The sequence below is a fragment of the Danio rerio genome, chromosome 1 (genome assembly GCF_052040795.2).
Source record: "Danio rerio strain M-AB ecotype USA chromosome 1, GRCz13ab, whole genome shotgun sequence".
Classification (NCBI taxonomy): Eukaryota; Metazoa; Chordata; class Actinopteri; order Cypriniformes; family Danionidae; genus Danio; species Danio rerio.
This window is the reverse complement of record NC_141021.1, coordinates 48,171,175-48,191,869: the sequence shown is the minus strand read 5'-3', so window position 1 is coordinate 48,191,869 and position 20,695 is coordinate 48,171,175. Positions and strand designations below refer to the sequence as shown.

At 37.3% G+C, this 20,695-nt stretch overlaps 1 protein-coding gene across 12 annotated transcripts in view; it reads right to left on the bottom strand.

The window, feature by feature from the left end:
- The window catches only part of pkn1a (protein kinase N1a), an 82,014-nt gene that overhangs the window by 23,682 nt on the left and 37,637 nt on the right, over nt 1-20,695 (bottom strand). For 8 of the 12 annotated variants that reach the window (XR_015476934.1, XR_015476933.1, XR_015476932.1 and 5 more), the window contains exons 2-5: nt 13,877-14,177; nt 10,799-10,947; nt 8,428-8,548; nt 809-954 (exon numbers count right to left, since the gene is read on the bottom strand). Coding sequence is in view for 3 of the 12 variants with exons in the window: in XM_087237666.1 (XP_087093792.1) it covers nt 809-954; nt 8,428-8,548; nt 10,799-10,947; nt 13,877-14,177 (717 nt within the window). In the remaining 9 variants the exon portion in view is untranslated. Of the gene's footprint in view, nt 1-808; nt 955-8,427; nt 8,549-10,798; nt 10,948-13,876; nt 14,178-18,862; nt 18,964-20,695 lie in introns of those variants that run through there. The other 4 variants (XR_015476927.1, XR_015476928.1, XR_015476926.1 and 1 more) reach the window with 1 other exon arrangement.

Genomic DNA, 20,695 nt, shown 5'->3' with positions numbered 1-20,695 from the left:
TTTAAGTAAAATTAAATTAAATTAAAAAATAATACAAATTAAAAATAAATTAAACTAAAATAAATTATTTAAATTTAAATTTAGGTATCACGGTAGTGCGTTGTGAAGCACAAACGCCTCACAGCAAGAAGGTCGCTGGTTCAAGCCTCAGCTGGGTCAGTTGGCATTTCTGTGTGGAGTTTGCATGTTCTCCCCATGTTGGCGGGGGTTTCCTCAGGTGCTCCGGTTTCCCCCACAGTCAAAAGACATGCAGTACAGACAAATTTAGCAAGCTAAATTGTCTGCAGTGTATGTGTGTGACTGTGAAAGAGAGTGTATGGGTGTTATCTAGTGATGGGTTGCAGCTGGAAAGGCATCTGCTGTGTAAAACATATACTGGATATATGTTTTACACAGCAGGACCGCAACTACACAAAGAGCAGTGGCGCAGTAGGTAGTGCTGTCACCTCACAGAAAGAAGGTCGCTGGTTCGAACCTCAGCTCAGTTGACGTGTAAAGTTTGCATGTTCTCTCTGAGTTCGCGTGGATTTCCTCCGGGTGCTCCGGTTTCCCCCACAGTCCAAAGACATGCGGTACAGGTGAATTGGGTAGGCTAAATTGTCCGTAGTGTATGAGTGTGTGTGTGTATGTGTTTGTGTGTATGTTTCCCAGAGATGGGTTGTGGCTGGAAGGGCATCCGCTGCGTAAAAACATGCTGGATAAGTTGGCGGTTCATTCCGCTGTGGCGACCCTGGATTAATAAAGAGACTAAGCCGAAAAGAAAATGAATGAATGAATCTCTACATTTTGTAATAATAGGATAATTAACCTCTGACATGGCCTTCTTGTCTTGTACTTTACTGGCTCCAAGAAGTCTAAGGACGTTTTTGGCTCCCTCAGCGACGGCGTGCTCTACTCGGTAATGGTGTCTGAGCTCTTCAATGCGTAGCTCCATACCACATGGATCAGGCTTTCCTGAAAAGACACACACACAACACACACATTAGGCTATCAATATCACTCACACTCCCACAGCGAATTACACAAGCCATCAGCCTGAAGGGGTCAGAGCCATTTCAACCACGTAATTAAACAGCGGGGGAATAATATTTCATAGAGCAATACAAATTGTTTGTTGAACTGCACAACATATTTTCAATCAGAGAGCAATATATGTATTGTTGATGAGTGGTTAATGAATTTGAAGTTTGCTTTCATTTGTTTAAATTAAAACTTTGTGCTCAACATTCAGTTACACCATATTTCTTCCTTCAGTACTGCCTTTGCTATGATATTACAATATTAAATTACAATTTTATAATGCAATTTATTCATAACATACAAATAAAGTCAGAATTATTCGCCCTCCTGAATTATTAGCCCCCCTGTTTATTTTCCCCCCAATTTCTGTTTAAAAGATTTTTTTCAATATATTTCTAAACATTATAGTTTTAATAATTCATCTCTAATAACTGATTAATTTTATCTTTGCCATCATGACAGTACACAATATTTTACTGGATGTTTTTCAAGATACTAGTATTCATCTCAAAGTGCCATTTAAAGGCGTAACTAGGTTAATTAGGCTAATTAGGCAAGTTTGATTCGCTCTGTTGCCAATCCAAAATAAATATAGCTTAAGAGGGCTAATAATTTTGACCTTAAAATTGCTTTTATTCTGGCTGAAATAAAACAAATAAGACTTTCTCCAGAAGAAACAATATTATCAGACATATTGTGAAAATTTACTTTCAAGAAACTTCAAGAAATCCTGGAGTACTTTGTTTTATTTTAAGATTAGTGTGTTGAGGATCAGTTAAGACCAAGTTTGCATCTGTCAGCTTTAGTTGTGTGGAAAAACTGGGTAATTTTGAGCTTTTGTCAGCTAATTTCATCTTCCGGGTTTAAAATAATTATTGGGGCGAGATCAAAATCTGTGACGTAGCGCGAATCTACTAGTGGAGTGATGCTTGATGTTGGTTTTTCAATAAAATTGATAGCAGAGTTTTCTAATCCTATGAGAAGAGTCTGCTTCTTAATGATTCATGAGAGCACTTGCTTTGCGAAAGCAAGGCAGACCTGCCAAGCTGTGAGACCTAATGACTGAGTGAGACCGGGTCAAAGCACAGCACAGGTCGTATGTGCTTTTATCCATGATCTGCGGGGTTTGTTGCATGTTTTTCCCCGTAATGCTGTCAAGGCCGATACAGCAAAGCTGTTAGTTTGCAGCAAGTACTTTTTGTCGGGAGAGCTGTACGCAAATTGGAGAATGGCGGACTTTGTCTTTTATCAATTGAGTTTGTTACCATTCAGACACATCGCCAATATCCATGTTGCTGTGTCCGCACATGTTTAAAATCCTCCAGATTACTGGCAGGGCTAATGGTTGGAATAGACAGGGCAAGAGACCTGCTGCACTGCTATCCACTGTGCCTGCATTCAGACTAGGGGATTGAGGAGGAGATGTCCTCCTCATTTATAGTGTTTATATAAACATAATTAAATTTATGATGGTATAACAAATTGTGGTTATGCGTACATGAAATCATGAATAACAAATGTAGCAGGACATTAAATGATTGTTTATTTCTTTTCATTTTAACTTAAAAACGTTTAAAATCATGGCTCTCCTCACGGTTTGTGTCGGATTTTGTGAGCCAACTGACAATAGTTGTTCGCTCCCCTCTTTTTCCCCTGCTCTGCCGGCCATGCCACTCCTCCCACTGCTCACAGCGCTCCATGCCCATCTCAGAATTTTTTTTTTTTAAATTCTCAGGTAGACTTGAATCGAAAGAGGAAGGTTTTATGGCACTTTAAAGAAAAATTTGGCAAATATTTTAAAAAGAAATTCACAGGAGAGCTGCTAATGTTGACTTCAACTGAATATGAAGTCCAAAATGGCAAAATAATGAAATGTGAAATTTTAGATCACTGGCCAATTCCCTCTATTGTGTTTTTAACATTTAAGGAACTATACTGAAAATAAAATATTTATACTTAACTCTATGTCAACGTTTTCTAACTGAAATGAAATCATTCATTTATGCTCATTCCTAAAAGACCAGCATGTCCCACGGCAGGGCGCTCCTGTCATTGTGTATCATCGAATGTCAACTATCTTTTATCCGAAAATGAAAATGAACTGAATGTGATGCCAACAAAGACATTAAGTCTAAGACGCATAAAAGGTACATGATGTCGTGTGCATCGAGCAGACGTTAAAGAGGATGAGGGATGATGTTGGATCAGAACAGAGAGCCTCCATATAGTAATTACTACACTTATGCAAACTGAGGTCTGCCACGCTGCCAGCTACAGACTTTCAGAAATAAGAGGATTATTACAGATTATAAATTGAAAGATTAAGATGCTGTGGTGTTATGTTATGCTGTCATGACATCAGAAACATCCACAAGCTGTTCTGGGTTTTATTATGACATTTTATCTTGGTCAGGTTGGTCCTGACTGAAATACAAGCAGGTCAATGATTCAAAAATAAAAAATGGAGTGTTTAAAAACTTTCTCTTTTAATTCTTTTACACAATTGAGACTACAGACTGTTTATTGCATGATAATTTATCTATGAGGGTCACATCGCTGGTGATCGTGACATCCAGTATCATGCTAAAATTGTGATCAGTGTTTTTTTTATATTTTCAAATATCTAATTAAAGTTTAAGGGCCCTATCATACACCCGGCACAATGCGGCGCAAGGCGTGGTGCAAATGTTATTTGCTAGTATTAGCTTGACGCAAGTGTCGTTTTGCTGTTTTGCGCCACGTTGTTTAAATAGCAAATGCATTTGCGCTCATATGTGCGCCCAAATGCGCTTATGGCGTGACGCAGCTGGCTCTTAAGGGGAATGGGAGATGAGACTCTGATTGGTTTATTCTCAAAACACACCTATAACTCATTTAGAAAATAAACTCAACCCTTTTAGACCATAGGCCATGGCGCAAAGCGGATTTTCCTGTCCTTAAATTAGCAAAAAATGCATTCTGACACGGCCTGAAAGTGTTTGCGCCCTGCGTTTTGCGCTCTGCGCATGGACTGTCAAAATAGAGCCCTAAGTAGAATAACTCATAGGCTGCATTTACACTGCACTGTTAAAGTGACTAAATTCCGATTTTTTTTTCCCATGTGGTACAGATAGGATTTGGCCCATGTAAGTGTAAGCAGGAACAAATCACATGGATTCCAATTTTCTCAAATCAGATTCAGGCCTTGTTCATTCATTTATTCATTCATTCATTCATTCATTTTCTTGTCGGCTTAGTCCCTTTATTAATCCGGGGTCGCCACAGCGGAATGAACTGCCAATTTATCCAGCACGTTTTTATGCAGCGGATGCCATTCCAGCTGCAACCCATCTCTGGGAAACATCCACACACACATTCACACACACACTCATACACTACGGACAATTTCAACCCGGGCTCATTGTGGTAACGTAGTCCCGCGGACGTTTCTGGAGACTACGGAATACGTCCCGGCGGGTACGTACGGCTGCAGTTTTTGTTTTTGCAAATCCGCGAGAGGCCGCTGTTGTGCGCTTTTTCGCACCTCAGATGCCTCTCGTGAGTGTGGTTCGCGCCCGCGCTGTTCTCGCGTGAACCCACCGGAGGCCGCTGTCCAACTGACCGCATGATTGACTGCGCAACCGGCCAATCGGCCGACCCGCCCTCCTCCTTCTCTGGACCCAAGCAACAGTTTACAAAAGCCGTCCAAAAAAATAAAAGCCCCTATTTTTTTTTTTCTACCGCGTTTTGGATTTCACCGCGTTCTCACCCTGTCACGAAACTCGTTCACTTAATTTTTGGGATTCTGTTTTCGTCTTACCTGATTGCAGTACACGGTGAGCTGAGTGGACAAACGGGTTGCAGCGGGAAAGCCCTCCACAAGGAGGTAAGGCAAGCGCGAAAGGGAACAGCGTCACAATGCCCCGCAGCGTTCGCTTGAAAAAAATAAACGCGTCCGTTCGTACCCCCCGGGACGTATTCCGCTGTCTCCAGAAACGTCCGCGGGACTACGTTTTCAGAAAGAGCTTGGGTTGGACAATTTAGACTACCAAATTCACCTGTACCACAAGTCTTTGGAATGTGGGGAAAACCCGGGAGGAAATTCACGCGAATGCAGGGAGAACATGCAAACTCCACACAGAACCTTTCTATCAAAACTATAATAAAACAGGTTGTCAAAAGCTGCGAACAGATTACATACAGGAATAGGGAGAAAAGAGCACTCTTTAATTATCAGCTGTTAGTCAGCGCCCGCTTTTTTTTTTTCCTGCTTATTGCGCCTTTGCCGTGTGCTGTGTGAATGCAGATGGTCGGATACGAGTCACTTTTAAAAGATGATGTAAGCAGCTCAGCAAAAAAAAATCGGATACAGTCACAAAAACAGAATTTACCATCAAGATCTGCATTGTAAATGCAGCCATAAAATATGCTTCATAAAATGCTCGTTTGCTGGTTTTGGAATAAGTTGAGCAGTGACCTCAAAATTTAGGGAATTGTAGGTTGATCTATAATTTTGATCTCCAGGCCTGTCCCAGAAAAATCATCCTATATTTTGAGATGCTTAAAAGACTTGAAGGCCAAATAGACGACCGACTGAGAGGATTATTACTGAGAGGGATAATAAGACAGAGAAAAGGACATAAAAAGAATGATGGATGATTTGACTGTGGAGTTTTTTTCTGTCCTAATAAGGCATGAAGCTCAATTCAGTGGCATAACTTCTTGGGGAGAGTGTGTGTGTGTGTACATGTACACATTGAAGGTGTATGTGTGTGTTTATACAGGAGTATTAAAGAATGTGTGCAGCTAACTGTGAGCCTGTTACTGTTTGCTTTATTTGATATGGTCTCTGGTCTGTGTCTGAATTTGAATTCATAAGCTTTAATGGCTTTAAAAGTATGTACAGTTTAGATGTGTGTTGTTTATTTAAATACTGTAATGCATTTAGTCTTGGTTTAAAGTAAAAATGTACATAAACATATTTGTGTAAGATTTTTCTTGTGGCATGCAAAAAGACTACAACAAGGAACTAGCTTAAAAATTTAATGTTGAAACGTAAGCAGTGGTTTGAGATAATGGAAGAAATGAATATATTGGAAAACTGACATTTATGTTGAGGATGAAAATGGATATTTTCAAGAAGGTTTGGGGAAAATGGTTGATATATAGGGAGTATAAAGATATCCACATTCAAGTAAATGGTAATTGGCAGAGATACAGCAAACGTGTGCATTTGGCTTTTTTCATTTTTATTTACTCTTTCTACATGCAAGTTTATGTGTGTATATATACAGTATAGGTAATTATGTATGTACATATTGATATGTGTATGTATGTAAATGTATATCTGAATATTTTTTTCTTGTTAAATTATTGGCTGTATTGTACAAAATAAATGAAAACAAAATAAAAGTTATTTTAAAACATCTTTAAAACAAGATCAATACGTTTGGAGTCCATACGAGTTTTCTTATGCTCACGAAGGCTGCATTCAACAAAAATACAAAAAAAAAAAACAGTAATATTGTGAAATATTATATTGTAAAAGAATTGTTTTCTAAATAATATATTTGAAGATGTCATTTAATCCTGTGGTGAGTTTTCAACAGCGCTTTAGAAATCACTGTATTATACTGATTTACTCTTCAAGAAATATTTCTTCTTATTATATTTAAACATTTAACATTTTTTTAATGGAAGACACAATATTGTCATAAATCAAGTATAAAAACAGCAATAACGTAAAACGTACATATTGTGCTGTGATTTCCATCAATTTAATGCATCCTTGCTTAATATAAATGTTTAGCTCCTTTTTTTAATTAAGAAATTACTGAACCCATCCTTTAAACGTTAGTCTGTATGAATAATTGAGTAAAATAATGTTACAACTGTTCTTGAACTAACTGAAACATTCATGATTACAGCTATTTAAAAGTTAATGTGATAATTGAATGAAAACAAACCAATTAAAATGAAGCAATTGTTTCTTCATTTGAATGCGGTCTATAATTTATTTTATTTTGTTCTGCATTTTTAGAGTACTCACTGTAAACCTTTAATTGTCTACGTGTGTTTGTGTGTGTGTCCGTGTTTTTGTGACATATCAGGACACAATATCTGTATAAAGACATGGGTGTGACGTGTATTACAATAAGGTGAAATATGGAGAAATATGAGGACTTTGCTTTCTCAAAAAGCTTATAAATCCTACAGAATGAGTTTGTTATTTTTTCAGAAAGTTAAACTGTACATAGTTTCCTGGGAGGGGGGGGGGACAAAAAAATACAGTTATAAATACAAAATACAGTTTGTGAAGTATAAAAACTATATGATCCTATTTAATGTCCCCACAATTCACAAAAACAAGCATGTGTGTGTATGTGAGCTGGTTTGGGTGGTTTACGAGGACATGGTGTATAATGTATATAATGACATGGGTATGAACTTGGTATTACAATGTTGACATGGTTTATGAGAACATGCCCTGTGTCTTGTAATTCAAAATACTAAAATCCTATTTGATGGGGTCTTTTGACAGTTTTTTTCTGTTAGCTTTGGGGATAAGGAATAAAATACAACTATGAAGCAAAAACCAACTTGTATATGTGTCTGTGCATGTGGGAATGCGTGTGCGTGTGTGAAGTAAAGAAACGAAATGGGTTTTGTGAAGGGGTTATGAAGACTAGTTGGATCCAAAATTTCCTTAGGAAAGTCTTGTAGGTAACAAGTAGTATAATGCAAGAGCATACACAACAAGAGAGGTCATCCACAAGCAGAATTCTTAAAACAGGCGAATTGTCAAGACAGGCGGCAAGAATCGAAAAAAAAAGCTAAACAATGCAATACAATAAACAATAAACCATTTGAATTAAACAGCTAAATAAGACTCAGTTATGGGTGAGTAACTGTGTGGAGTATTTGTAGTCCATTTAAACCGTGATGATGAAGTGCAGCTGTGTATAATTAGAAGGTAAACTGAAACCGGCGTGTGAATGCAGGACGTGATGGGATGTGTAGTCTGGGAGGATGATACAGGGAGTGCTCACCAGTGGCCCATGAGGGCAATCCCATTGGCCCTCACAACAGCATGAACTGACTATCATCAGTCACCTCACCCTGTGTGTTTGATCCACTCTAAGCCAAGCGGGCTCATATCACACACATTTATTGATCTGTATGACCTGCGCTCTCTACTTTTGTGAGTACAGTATCTATGAACATGCTGTTCTCTAGACTGCATAAACTCGTTAGTCTCGATCGAACACACCCAGTACACACCCCTACAAACACACACGCACACACATCTATAGGGATTTGGGTGGGTTATTGATCTGTTTACTTCTCTACTCATCTGTAAAAAATCTGACATTAGAACAAAAGCGAAGTAACACACAAACACACACATACACACACACTTAACCATACCCTGTGTATCATCGTTGTGTTCGTAGGCCTGCACTGCTTTCCGGATCTGCATGCGGATGATGTCAATCTTTGTCTTGCTGTCCTGTAGCATCTGCTGAGCTGTTTGCAACATCTTCTTGTCCTGACAACACACACACACACACACACACACACACACACACACACACACACACACACACAGCTGTTAGAATACAGTGAGTAAACATCTTTGATAGACTGACTTTGTATCTAAATCTAGTGAACTGCCTTGCTGCATACACACTAGCAAGCTAACAGTACAATATTCTTTAAAATGAAGTATATTTAGTTAAAAATATTGCAAATTTAAAACGAATCAACGTTTATTTCCTCCTTCAGTAAAGAATGACATTTAAAAATAATATGAGATCTGAATGATGTCTCCTGCATCTTATTTTGTCTAATAAGTTCATCAAAGTCCATTCTGGGATTGCCTTCTCCTTGAAGAATATACACAATGATGCCTTTGATTTGGGCTAAAACGGGATTTCTTAAGAAGCAGCATAATAAAGTTGCCTGATTCTTAAAGGCTGCATTCATACTGTGAGTGCACCAAAAGTTTAAGGTCAGACTTATGAAACAAATCATCAGCGTACAGTTGTACAGTGGATGGGCAGAAAAAAAAAAATATACTCCATAAAGGCTATTTGTGCTGGAAATTTTTTTGTTGGAACGAATTTTGTTTAATACAATTTATATCTTAATTTTTGTGTATTTTTGTCGGTCAGTTAGTCAGTTATCTACAAAATAAATAGGAAGAAAGAATAACATTTGACATGAAGTGCTTCAAAACAAGGTCCAATATATGGTTTAGCGCCAAAACACAAACTTGTTATATAAAATTTGAAATGAAAGTGAAATATTCAGTTTTAGAGTAGCCTATATTATACTGTTTTCATTGTTAATGACAAAATCCTCCATTAAATCAAGTAATTTGACCACAAGGAGGGAGGACAGGCTTAACAAAATTCACAGCACTGAACATGTTCCCAGATTGAGAGTAATTGAGGATGAGAAAACTCAGAAACTCATTGTGAAAACAGAGATGTTCACCGCATGTCTGGCTGTGATGAGCGATTTTTAAAATGAAAGCATATTTGTGCCAATTTGTCAAGATTTAATATTTTAGAGATAGTAGTTAAAGTTTGCATAACCAATGATTGACTTCGTCCATGCGCGATTCACCCATACTTAATTATCATGCAACCTATTTTTTGATTAGTTGACCTGCAATCAACGGTAGCATCTGCGGATATAACCAAGATTCAAGCATTTGGGTTTTCTGCGTCGCCCAATATGCAATGTCAAGAGAGTGACTCCACAAGGTCACGTAACCTGCACACACTTATGTCATGACTGTGTTTGTCCACCAGATGCCACTGTAGTTCGCCAGCAACTCTCAGCGAACTACAGTGGCTTAAAAACTACATATCCATACATTCTTTCGCGCACACACCCGGTCTTTCATATACTGGTTTGCAACCACAGCTGTCTCTGTTTACCGTTGATTACCTGGACTATATATTCAGCCATTCATCCTCTGTTTGTCAGTTCGTCGTTCGTCCTTGTTGGTATGTTGTTCCTGATCTTGCTCTTGTATCTTGTCTTAGTTGTTAAAGTCTAGTTCGAGTTTAATCTGTTTGAGTTCCTCGTTTGTTTTGTTTGTTACTTTGTCACTTTGATTTTTTGATTTTTGTTCTCTGTCACTGTACAATATAACATTAAATCTGCACTTGGATTCTACTCCCGTTTTTGTTCCTGTTTCTATCCCGCAAACGTGACAACTTGATTATGTAATGTGTGCAGTCGTGGATGTGTGTTTCACATTGCAAAGCATAACTTATCCTTTCAATGTCCATGCTTAATCGGTCATCAATAAGGTCTATCGATTAAAAACTTATTGACATTTAATCAATGATTAAGCGTTAACTTCCCTATCTCATACACAGTGCTGAGTCTTGTTTGTCTGCAACATTACAAAGTGTAGTCTAGTCTAGCCTTGCCGTGTTTCCTGACCTTTGTTTTGTTCTTTGTTTATCCTGTTTGCTGCCTGCACCGACTACTGCCTGTGACCCTGACTACGCTTTTGGAGTTCCCACATGATACCATTTGTTCCCGTTGACCAATGCCTGTCTGACTAAGCTGTAAATAAACTGCGTTTACACCCTCAACTCTGTTGTACCCAACTCAAGTGTTACACATATTTTACCTCTATTAAAAAGGGGCATAATAGGTTCCCTTTAAGTAAGAACAACACAATTCATTCAAAAACAAAACAAAACAACCCCAAACCTTTGAATGACAGTGTAGATCACTCCATATTATAATAGAGGCTGTGTTTGTGTGCTCATACCTTGGTGGAACCGTTGGTATAAATGGGGATCATGTTTTCTGCCCCCTGTTTGACTTTGAGCTCGATGTTTAACTGCCTTTCCAAAGCAGCAATTCTCTCCTTGTGTGCCGATGACCTGCTCTCCGCTCCCGGAGACTGAGGAGCGTCATCTGCACATAACAAGCGCAAACTTACAGTCAGCTGAGGGATTCGGCAACTTGTAAAATCAGTTTTTGCTTACAAACGTGAATTATTGATAGCCATCTATAATTTATTTTAGGCATCTATAATTAATGTCTTTAAACATATGTTTTTTGTTGGATTTAAGTATTTATGAGCAGTGAAATAATGAATGTGCAAATGTCTCAGTACATCAAAACATGAATTAAAATGATTGATTAAATAAATAAACATATTTAAATAGCCAAATTGGCAAGATAAAGAGAAAGTTCACCCATAGTTCTGTCATAATTTATTTATCGTTTACAGTTGTTTGAGTTTCTATTTTTCTACTGAACACAAAAGAAGATATTTTGAAGAATGTTGAAAACTGTTCCTTTAACTTTCCCATCTGGTAACTTAAATAAATGTTCATTTTGTTTAATCAATAATTTTAAACCATGTTTTGATTTACCGAGACATTCATTCATTGATCAAGCCAGTGGTTTTCGACATTCTTCAAAATATCTTCTTTTGTGTCCAACAGAAAAAATTAACTCAATCAGCTGTAAACGAGAAATAAAGTATGACAGCATTTTCTTTTTTGGGTGAACTATCCCAAATCAGACATGAATTAAAAAGATTTGTTAAATAAAATATACATATATTTAAATAACCAAATTGGCAAGTTAAAGGGATAGTTCACCTAAAAATGAATAATGATAATAGTCAAACCTTATTTTTCACTTCCATATAAAAGTTTGCAGAGTTTGGATTCAAATGTTTTAAAAAGTGAATGCATATTGCCAATAATAATAAAAAAAATATATACATTTTGCATTGTTGGATTGCATTTGAACATTTGATGGAGCTGAAATTTAAAAATGCTGTTTATTATTCTGCCAAAAATAAAGGACAAAATATGTTTGCAGTAGGGAAGTCCAGATCCAATGATCGGAAATCGGCTTCGATCACACGGTTTCAGATGATCGGAATCGGACGTTACCTCCAGATCAAGACGCAAATATATATATATATTTATATATATATATATATATATATATATATATATATATATATATATATATATATATATATATATATATATATATATATATAAATGAGCAATTCCAGTGTTATGGATGTGACATTTGCAGTAAAAACTCAAAACATAAATCTGTATAGAAAGTGAATGTTAACGTTTTATTGAAACTTTTGTTTATATTTTCCAGAACAACTGACCACAGAGTTATGGGATCACAAAAATATGAATCTGTACACATGTTTTGTACTTAAAATGAGGAAAATAAACATGCGTTATGGATGTGACAAAAAAAGTCTGTGGGTTTACAGTATACAATACTTTTGAGAAATTCTGTGAATCAAACTGCACAGCCCAAAAGAAATGATAATAATCAAAAGGATAAGAGTTGGCTCTCTATAGAACAAACAAGACTGATTTGATTTAATTTAATATTTTCACATTTATTAGGAAAAAGTGTCATTGTTGTCGTTTAACATCCATATGTTCTCATTATTTTTAACATATCTATAGTTATGTGGTGGCACAGAGTTAGACCTCTTTCTCGACTTCACACAGAAACAGCAGTGTGTGGCATGACTTGGCATGGGACGATAACCGTTTTCAAGGCATGCCAAGGTTTAGAAAAGTCAAGGTTTTCAAACCGTCAGAATTTTCTGCAATGCCGTTCCTAAGGTATGTGTACGATTTTTTATTTACATTTATTTTATGTTATTTTTTAGGACAACAGTAACTCCAGCAAAAAATAAATCCAACAATGCAGTTTAAATTTTTTTTTTAAATCTGTGTTTTTGAAACAAACGAAGACAGCAGAAGTCAATAATTAATTTAGCCTGACATGTTTACTGTTTCAAAACATTTTAAATGTTTCTTAAAACAAAATATACTGTCATATACTTGTTTTTTTACCCATTTAAAAATAATATATTTTAGAGCAGTAATCACAATATTGCGAAACCGTGAAACTGTGATATTTAGGTCCAAGGTTATCATCAGAATATTATACCGTCAGAATATTATACCGGCCCATGCCTAGGCATGACATCACTTTGTTGCAGAGACGCTATTGGTTAAATGCCGGCAAGGTAGAACACAGAAGCAGCTTGAAGCAGAAACCGCAAGTATGTCTGTGGTGGAGGTATGATAAAGTTGATGATGACAACATTGCCATAGCAAACTGCGAGATTTGTAAACTTGGGATTGTCTGCCAGGTATTTTAAGTTGAGGTGCTATTTGTTTTTATTTTAGATTTTTTTTTTTATATTTACTGTTGCACTAAAGTAAATGACTCGGATTTAAGGACAAAAAAACCTGATCGGGACATTCCTAGTTTGCAGCTAATATTAACAAGGTCATAGTCAGATATATTTAAAATAAACAAGACTTTAAGCCAGTAAATCTAGCAAATATCATTGTGTTACTTTCAACCCATCCGTGTGTTACTTTTGTCCCTGCCTACAGGGGTCAAAAGTAACACTGTGCAACAAGTGAAGTTATATTGGAGCTGTTTTACATTGATACAAAATAACACCTGATTTTCATAGAGCACTCTTGAGAGTTAGTAACCACAGCAAAAATATTTCTGCTAAAAACATCATCGTTCAAAATTAGGTTTTTATGAAAATTGCTACTTTTGTCCCCGCTCTCTGCTACTTTTTTTGGTCAATTCCATAACGCATGTTTATTTTCCTAATTCAAAATATAAAACACATTTACAAATTGATATTTTCTTCTGATCTGTAGTTGTTTTGGAGAATAAAAACAATATACAGTTAACTTATACAATCTCTGTGAATTTATGTTTCAAGTTTTCCCGCAATCGTCACATCCACAATTCCTCATTAATGACATCCCTACACCGCTATCATTCACATAAATAAGTCTGAATCTCCACTTACCGTGCGTATCATCGGTCCCTTTGACCACAATATGAGCGTCCAGTTCTTGTAATTCAGCATGGAGTGAGTCCAGACGCCGATTTGAGCAGCGCAACTGGCTGTCCACCTGCTGAGCATTTCGTTTATCTGTAGTGGCTCTGCGGAGATTCTCTGCCCCCTCTTTAATCTTCAGCTCCTTGCGGATTTCCCGACGGATTCGCTCGCGCTCTTTATCCAGCCGCTGTTGTACGCTCGAGTCAGAGTAATCAGAGCTGTGGTCCAAGCCAAGCCGCTCTAATCCAGACAACCCACCGGGATCACTCTGAAAACAGAAAGATAGAGCTATAAACAACCAGTTACAGCTTGATATCAGAGTATTACTGATATCAAATAGATTTAGATGTCATAGTCATTCACTCAATGCATTCCCCATCGAGATCACATCTGGATCATCTTCTGTCTGAAAGTGCTTTCACGCCTGTAGATTGATTGTTTTGTGCTGTGAACCTACATTAGTCTCACGGTTCGGTTCGGTTACGATTATCATGCCATCGATTCGATTCAATTCGATATTTCGGTGCATCACGGTGCTTTTCATATACAGTTTTATACTTTCTTCACAGCAGCAGTTCTTGTATTAAAATGTATGAATATATTTATATTTATATACTATTTGTAATATAATTTTGTCATTGAATACAAATATTCAGAAATATAAACTGTACCTTTAAACAACACGAGCATTTAGCAAAAAATATAAACAAATATAAATATCCAGCTCACTTTCTGATCCTTGTCTAGTTCTCTTACACCTCTTTGATTGGTCACACCCTCAACAAAAACGGTTGCGATTGGCTCTTGCGTGCTGCGCTCTTCACAGATGAGTGACACTGATAAGCGGCAGGCGGCAGCGGCGATCACAGATAATGCATGATAGACACGGTGGAAAAAAACTCTGCAATCACGCGCTCGTTACTGTACCCAGAATTAACGCTGTAAAACAGCCGAGAGGAGAAGAAAAGTCACGCCAGCAGGTCAAATGGGCCACTGTGTGTGTGTGTGTGTGTGTGTGTGCGTGTGTGTGTGAAAGAGAGAGAGAGAGAGAAAAATGGAGTACTTTCATTCTCTCGATCTCAGTGAAATATGGTTTTTTTCTGTTAATGTCAGTGAAAGACTGATCCAGCAAACACACACATTGAAATTGTGCACAGTTTATGAGTTTTAAGTAGTTAGAGCGTTGTAAATACTTGCGATCGCCTCCCTCGCAGAGCTCATATGAGGTAAATGACGTCAGTAATAACCGGTTATGATTATTACTGAACCGATACCGAATTGTCCGCGTCTGCATCGCGGAGCACCGAAGAAACAATTAATTATTGTTTAAAATTGACACCCCTACAAAACACACTCCTCACATTGGTCAGAGTTTGGTTTATTTTCCAGCATTCCGCTCAGCTGTCATAAGTTGTTATTTTAATTGACGATGAGCAATAAGACATCATAAGTGAAAAGGTGTGCTTTAATTTTGAATAGTAATCAACATAGTCGTCACCAAATGAAAATCAGAGGTAAGACTTTCTCATACATAGCCTCATTTCAGTTGTCTTGGGTTGTAAAATATATTATGATATTATATATACAGCATGCTTTCACTTTCATATGCGACAAAAAAACACACTTTTACTGGTAGGAATGATATCTCTACTCATATTCTCTCTTTTTATAGCCATTTGTATGCCTACCTATCCATAATACACTGTGATATAGCCTGGTTGATTAGTTTATTGGATCGTATTGCTTTCTCATTACAACTGAACCGAGTTTGTCTCGACATAGCCGAGATCGCCTTAGGTGTGGTTCAGAGCACAATTACAGGTTCACATATGCCCAAAAAAAACGAGTTAAGAGGGTTAACGTGCCAGGTTCTGAAACAAATGTCTACAGTGTTTCCCCTACCATTATATTAGGGGGGCGCCCCGCCCTCTCAACGGTTTTACTCGCCCCCCTTAAAGTCAAGTTAATGTTATTTTCTATATAGCGCCAAATCACAACGTCTTTTCATAAACAAGCTAAATAGTTAAATATGTAATATTTTATTTACACAACAGCATGTCATTTATGTCTCTACATCAGGGGTGTCCAAACTTGGTCCTGGAGGGCCGGTGTCCTGCAGATTTTAGCTCCAACTTGCCTCAACACACCTGCAAAGATGTTTCTAGAAAGCCTAGTTAAGAGCTTGATTAGGTAGCCCAGGTGTGTCTGATTGGGGTTGGAACTAAACTTTGCAGGACACCAGACCTCCAAGACCGAGTTTGGGCATGCCTGCTCTACATGTTTGCGAGATTACAAATTTCTGCTCTCTGAATCGCGCACAGTGGAGTTCACACGGACACTCTCTGCTGTATGGGAATGAGAGTGTGCGCACACCGAAGAAGCACGTGCACTCCTTTATATTAGGCATGTTTATTGGCGCGACTCGCGTGAGTGATGCTATTTGTTGCAAGTGCAGCCATTGTATTTCCAGTGTTTTGAGCTGCTGTGACGTGAGCAGAGTCGCTATCTAGTGTATCGTCCTATCTTATGACCTCTCCCGGAAGCTCCACGAGTATCCCACAAATTTATACCGGCTCCGTGATTCCCAAAAACGGGTTAAAATACCCGGAAATCATGGCGAGGCGAGTGAATGAGAAAGCAAATAGATCGCAAGAGGCACAGTGATGGTCTAAACATTACATTTCTTAGGTTAAATGAATAGAGCATTAAAAATATGGCAAGTGCAAATATTTCTCTCTCTTTTATTGAGTGTTTTGCTGTCAATAGTTGGAGACAAGCGAAATATTTGAATGGTCTTGCATCTATTTAGGCCTTTTTACATTTAACAACTGAAAGTTCTGTGTTTTTGACAATAAACAGTGTAGGCCTATAGGCCCTTTTCCTTTTAGTAAAGAAGTATTAGATTTATATGTGTGCATTTTAATTCTTATGCATCAAACATACGCTCCAAACTTGTTCTTGATTGAGACATGTTCAACTCTTCTTTCATCCTTTGCGATGTTTCCAAATTGCATTGTTTGTAATTTCATTCTTTCATTTATTTTCTTTTGTTTGTAATTTTACTTGCCAATGTTTATATTTGTGTTTTATTATTTTCTGTGGCTATTCATTCCGCTGTGGTGACCCCTGCTAAAAAAGGGATCAAGCTGAATCAAATAAATAAATGGATGACTTATTTTTTTATGAGGCAGCTTCTGGCCATGACACGTTCACACTTAAATGGTTATGAGAGACGTGTTTAAAGAGTTATATGCAGCATCCTTCATTTATTCTCTTTGGTAAGGCATGTTCTTCTCTTAAAGTTCACATTTAGAGGGAAAATGTGCTTAATGCATTATAAAGCTTGAAGCATTAGAATCAGTACTAAGAGCCGACATCTTAAACCAACATCATATTGACATCAAATACTGACAATTATTCATTAGGTATGGCAACCAAAATGAAACATCTGATAGACGTCATAGTGGTAACGTCCCCATAACATCAAGCCGTAACATCATTTGATTTTAGGTTGGACATTAGCATTAACCTGACATTGGGTTGTGACGATGTACATTGCTAAACAAAATCCAACATCCCTACAATGTTGGGCTACAATATCAATCTGAAATCATGTCATCAGATCATGACATCCTGTGCCTGCTGGGATAGGTGTTCTTGAGTAAAACAATCCCAAAGATAACACAACATGACACCAAGATCTTGACATAAGCCTCACAGAGTGCAATGCAATATGATTCAATAAATATCACAAAAGCTAGATTTCCACCAATCAGCCAACTTCCTTTATTGTCCTTTTAAACAACTTTTATTCCTGAGTAGTCTCATATACTGTATGCCTTTGCATCTACTGTAGATAGAATTGGCGTAAAAGCCTGCCAATCAGCAAGCAAAGTCCTAAAACTCAGTTTAAAGGCATAGTTCACCATAAAGTCTACTCACTCTAAAGTGGTTCCAAACCTTTATTAGTATCCATTTTTTGTTGAACACAAACAAAAATAATTTTGAAGAAAGCTGAAAACCGCTAATTATTGACATCCATAGTAGAAAAAGCAAACGTTCATATTTTGTGTTCAAAATAGGAATGAAAATCAGGTTTGAGACAAGTGAAGGGTGAGTAAATGCTGACAGAATTTACAGTTTTACTGAAACTATCTCTTTAACATTACCTCAGCTCTTAAACCAACTAATCGCACATCAACACTGGATTTCAGACTTTCGGGGTCACTTTCCCTATTGTTTTCCATCCTGCTAGTCATGACTTCCATGTTAGGATACTATTCACTGCTTCCAAGGACACTCCTGCTCGCCAGAAACAAATGACTTCAAATATTTGTATTTCAAACAGCTTCTGTTGGGTTAACAAATGAAAACTTAGAGCATTTAAAATCAATATGTTCTGCAACTTTCTTTTAATGCATTGCAGATTTAATCTTACCAAATCGATAATATTTTTTAAGACTAAAGAGCTTTTCATAAGCAACAAAACTGATTATACACAACGTTTAGGGTAATTTGCTCTCTGTAAAAAAAAAACAGAATAGTCAAAGATATGATTGGAGATCATTTAAAAGTAAATATATCAGATGCAACTAGAACAGGATGGATCTTAAATCAAGAACTTGCTCGACTGAAATCTGCTGAAATGCACACTGAAGTCTTAGCTACACACTAAAACCACACTATAAAACCTCAAACAAATGCTTTACAGGTTACACAAGTTCAGTCACACCCACTAAACAATTAACAATAATGACATTGAAGTCCCAGCCAACACATTTTTCCACAACTTCACAAATTCGACTCTATTTTTAACTCGTAATTCCAACGGTGCAACGGTGGAAATAAACTTTGCCATTTCAGTATTGTCCCTTACATCCATCCCAAAAAATCCTTCTCATCTCTAAAAATTGAATTCAAAACCCAACGATCCGGCCAATCGCAGAGCGTCACCTGGATATCCAGAAATTCCCAATGATCCCATTCACCAGACCAACACATTCTCCTCTCTCCGGCGATGACACCGACATCCAGTAGCATAGAAACAGAAGGACAGAGGGAGACGGAGGAAAAGAGAGAGAAAGACATGAGGGAAAGGGAGAGCTGTGGTCGAGGGGTCGCCCTCCCTGTGCAGGATATCCGGTTAAACCTCTGCACGGTCTCTTCCTGTTTTCTGCGAGGCTTGGTTTTTACTAGATGACACCAGCGTGTGGAATAAGTCAACCCTGCATGTGTCTTTACTTCACTTTTTAAGCAATATTCTACAGGTTTTAGTCATATTTAGTGAGCTTTAATAATCAGAAATTGTTTATTTTTCATTTCAATGTTAAGTTTAACTGTGGGTTCATTCCATGGGGTCGAGGACTTCTAAGAAACAGAGACAGGAAGGACCTTCATAAACAACAATTCAGAGGAATATGGAGAAAAAGCATTAGTACATGTGTGTGAGAGAGGGAGATAGCGATATACAGTAGTGAGATAAAGCATGCAGTGGGGGTTGGAGAATTTGAGCAAACATTTACACTAATGAGCAACAGTATAGGAGAAGTATCATCTTTTTCTGTTTTGATCAAGTGCATTTAGTTTGAATAGTACACTTTAAAATGTCATTTATTCTTGGCAAATGTGGATTTTCCAGCTTTACTTCAGTTATCGGTGTTATTATTCAAATATAATTTTGAGATTGCTATTTCAAAAACATTTCTAATTATTGTTAATAACTCTTTTAAAGAACCCTCCACTTTCTTTTGGAAATAGGCTTATTTTATAAGTCACCTGGAGTTAAAATGTTAAGTTTTACCATTTTTACATCTATTCAGCCGATCTCAGGGTCAGGCAGGAGCACTTTTAGCTTAGCTTAGCACAATTCATTGATTCGGATTAGACCATTAGCATCTTACTCCAAAAATGTATTAAATAAAGAGTTTTGATAATTTTCCTATTTAAAGCTTCACACTTCTGTACTTACATCATGTACTATGCACAACGATATTATGCAGCACTTAAAAATAGTCCTTTCCTAGTTCTGGGTTGCAGCTGGAAAGGCATCCGCTGTGTAAAGTATTTTTAATTATTGTTAACAACTCTTTTAAGAAACACTCTACTTTTTTTTTTTTTTTTTTTTTTGAAAATAGGCTTATTTTATTAGTTTAAATGTTGAGCTTTTCCATTTTTCAATACATTGACCCAATCTTCGGGTCTAGTGAAAGCACTTTTAGCTTAGCTTAGTATAAATCATTAAATTGGATTAGACCATTAGCATTTCGCTGTTTTTGATAAGTTTCCTATTTAAAGCTGGACACTTCTGTACTTACATCTTCATGCACTATGCTAGAGCTAAAAGAGCCAAAATAATTAAACACGACCCTACCCGAGCCTGTGTGTCCAAGCCCGACCCAGTCCAACACATTACCTGTAATTATGAGCTTGAGCCCGAACCTGACTGTTTGAACTACAGAAATTAGTTTAGATTTATCTTATCGAATAATGCAACAAGTGAAGCATGTAGGCTGCTTTGTTTGTATATTCTGAATGGATGGTAACAAAAGAGGACACTGAGGGCTGACTATTATCCTTTCTGCCATGACAAGCCTGCTTTATGTGTTTGTTCATCGTGAAAGTCCCCGGTTTATGTCTCTTTTACACTGCACGCGCGAGCAGGGTGTGAGCAGTGTGTGGTTTTTTTGGCATCAATGTTAACATAAATGTTCATACCACATGCAGAATCAGCGGGTCAGTGCGGTGCAGAGTATGAGCAAAGCTGAAGCAGCAGTGCCACGACCATAA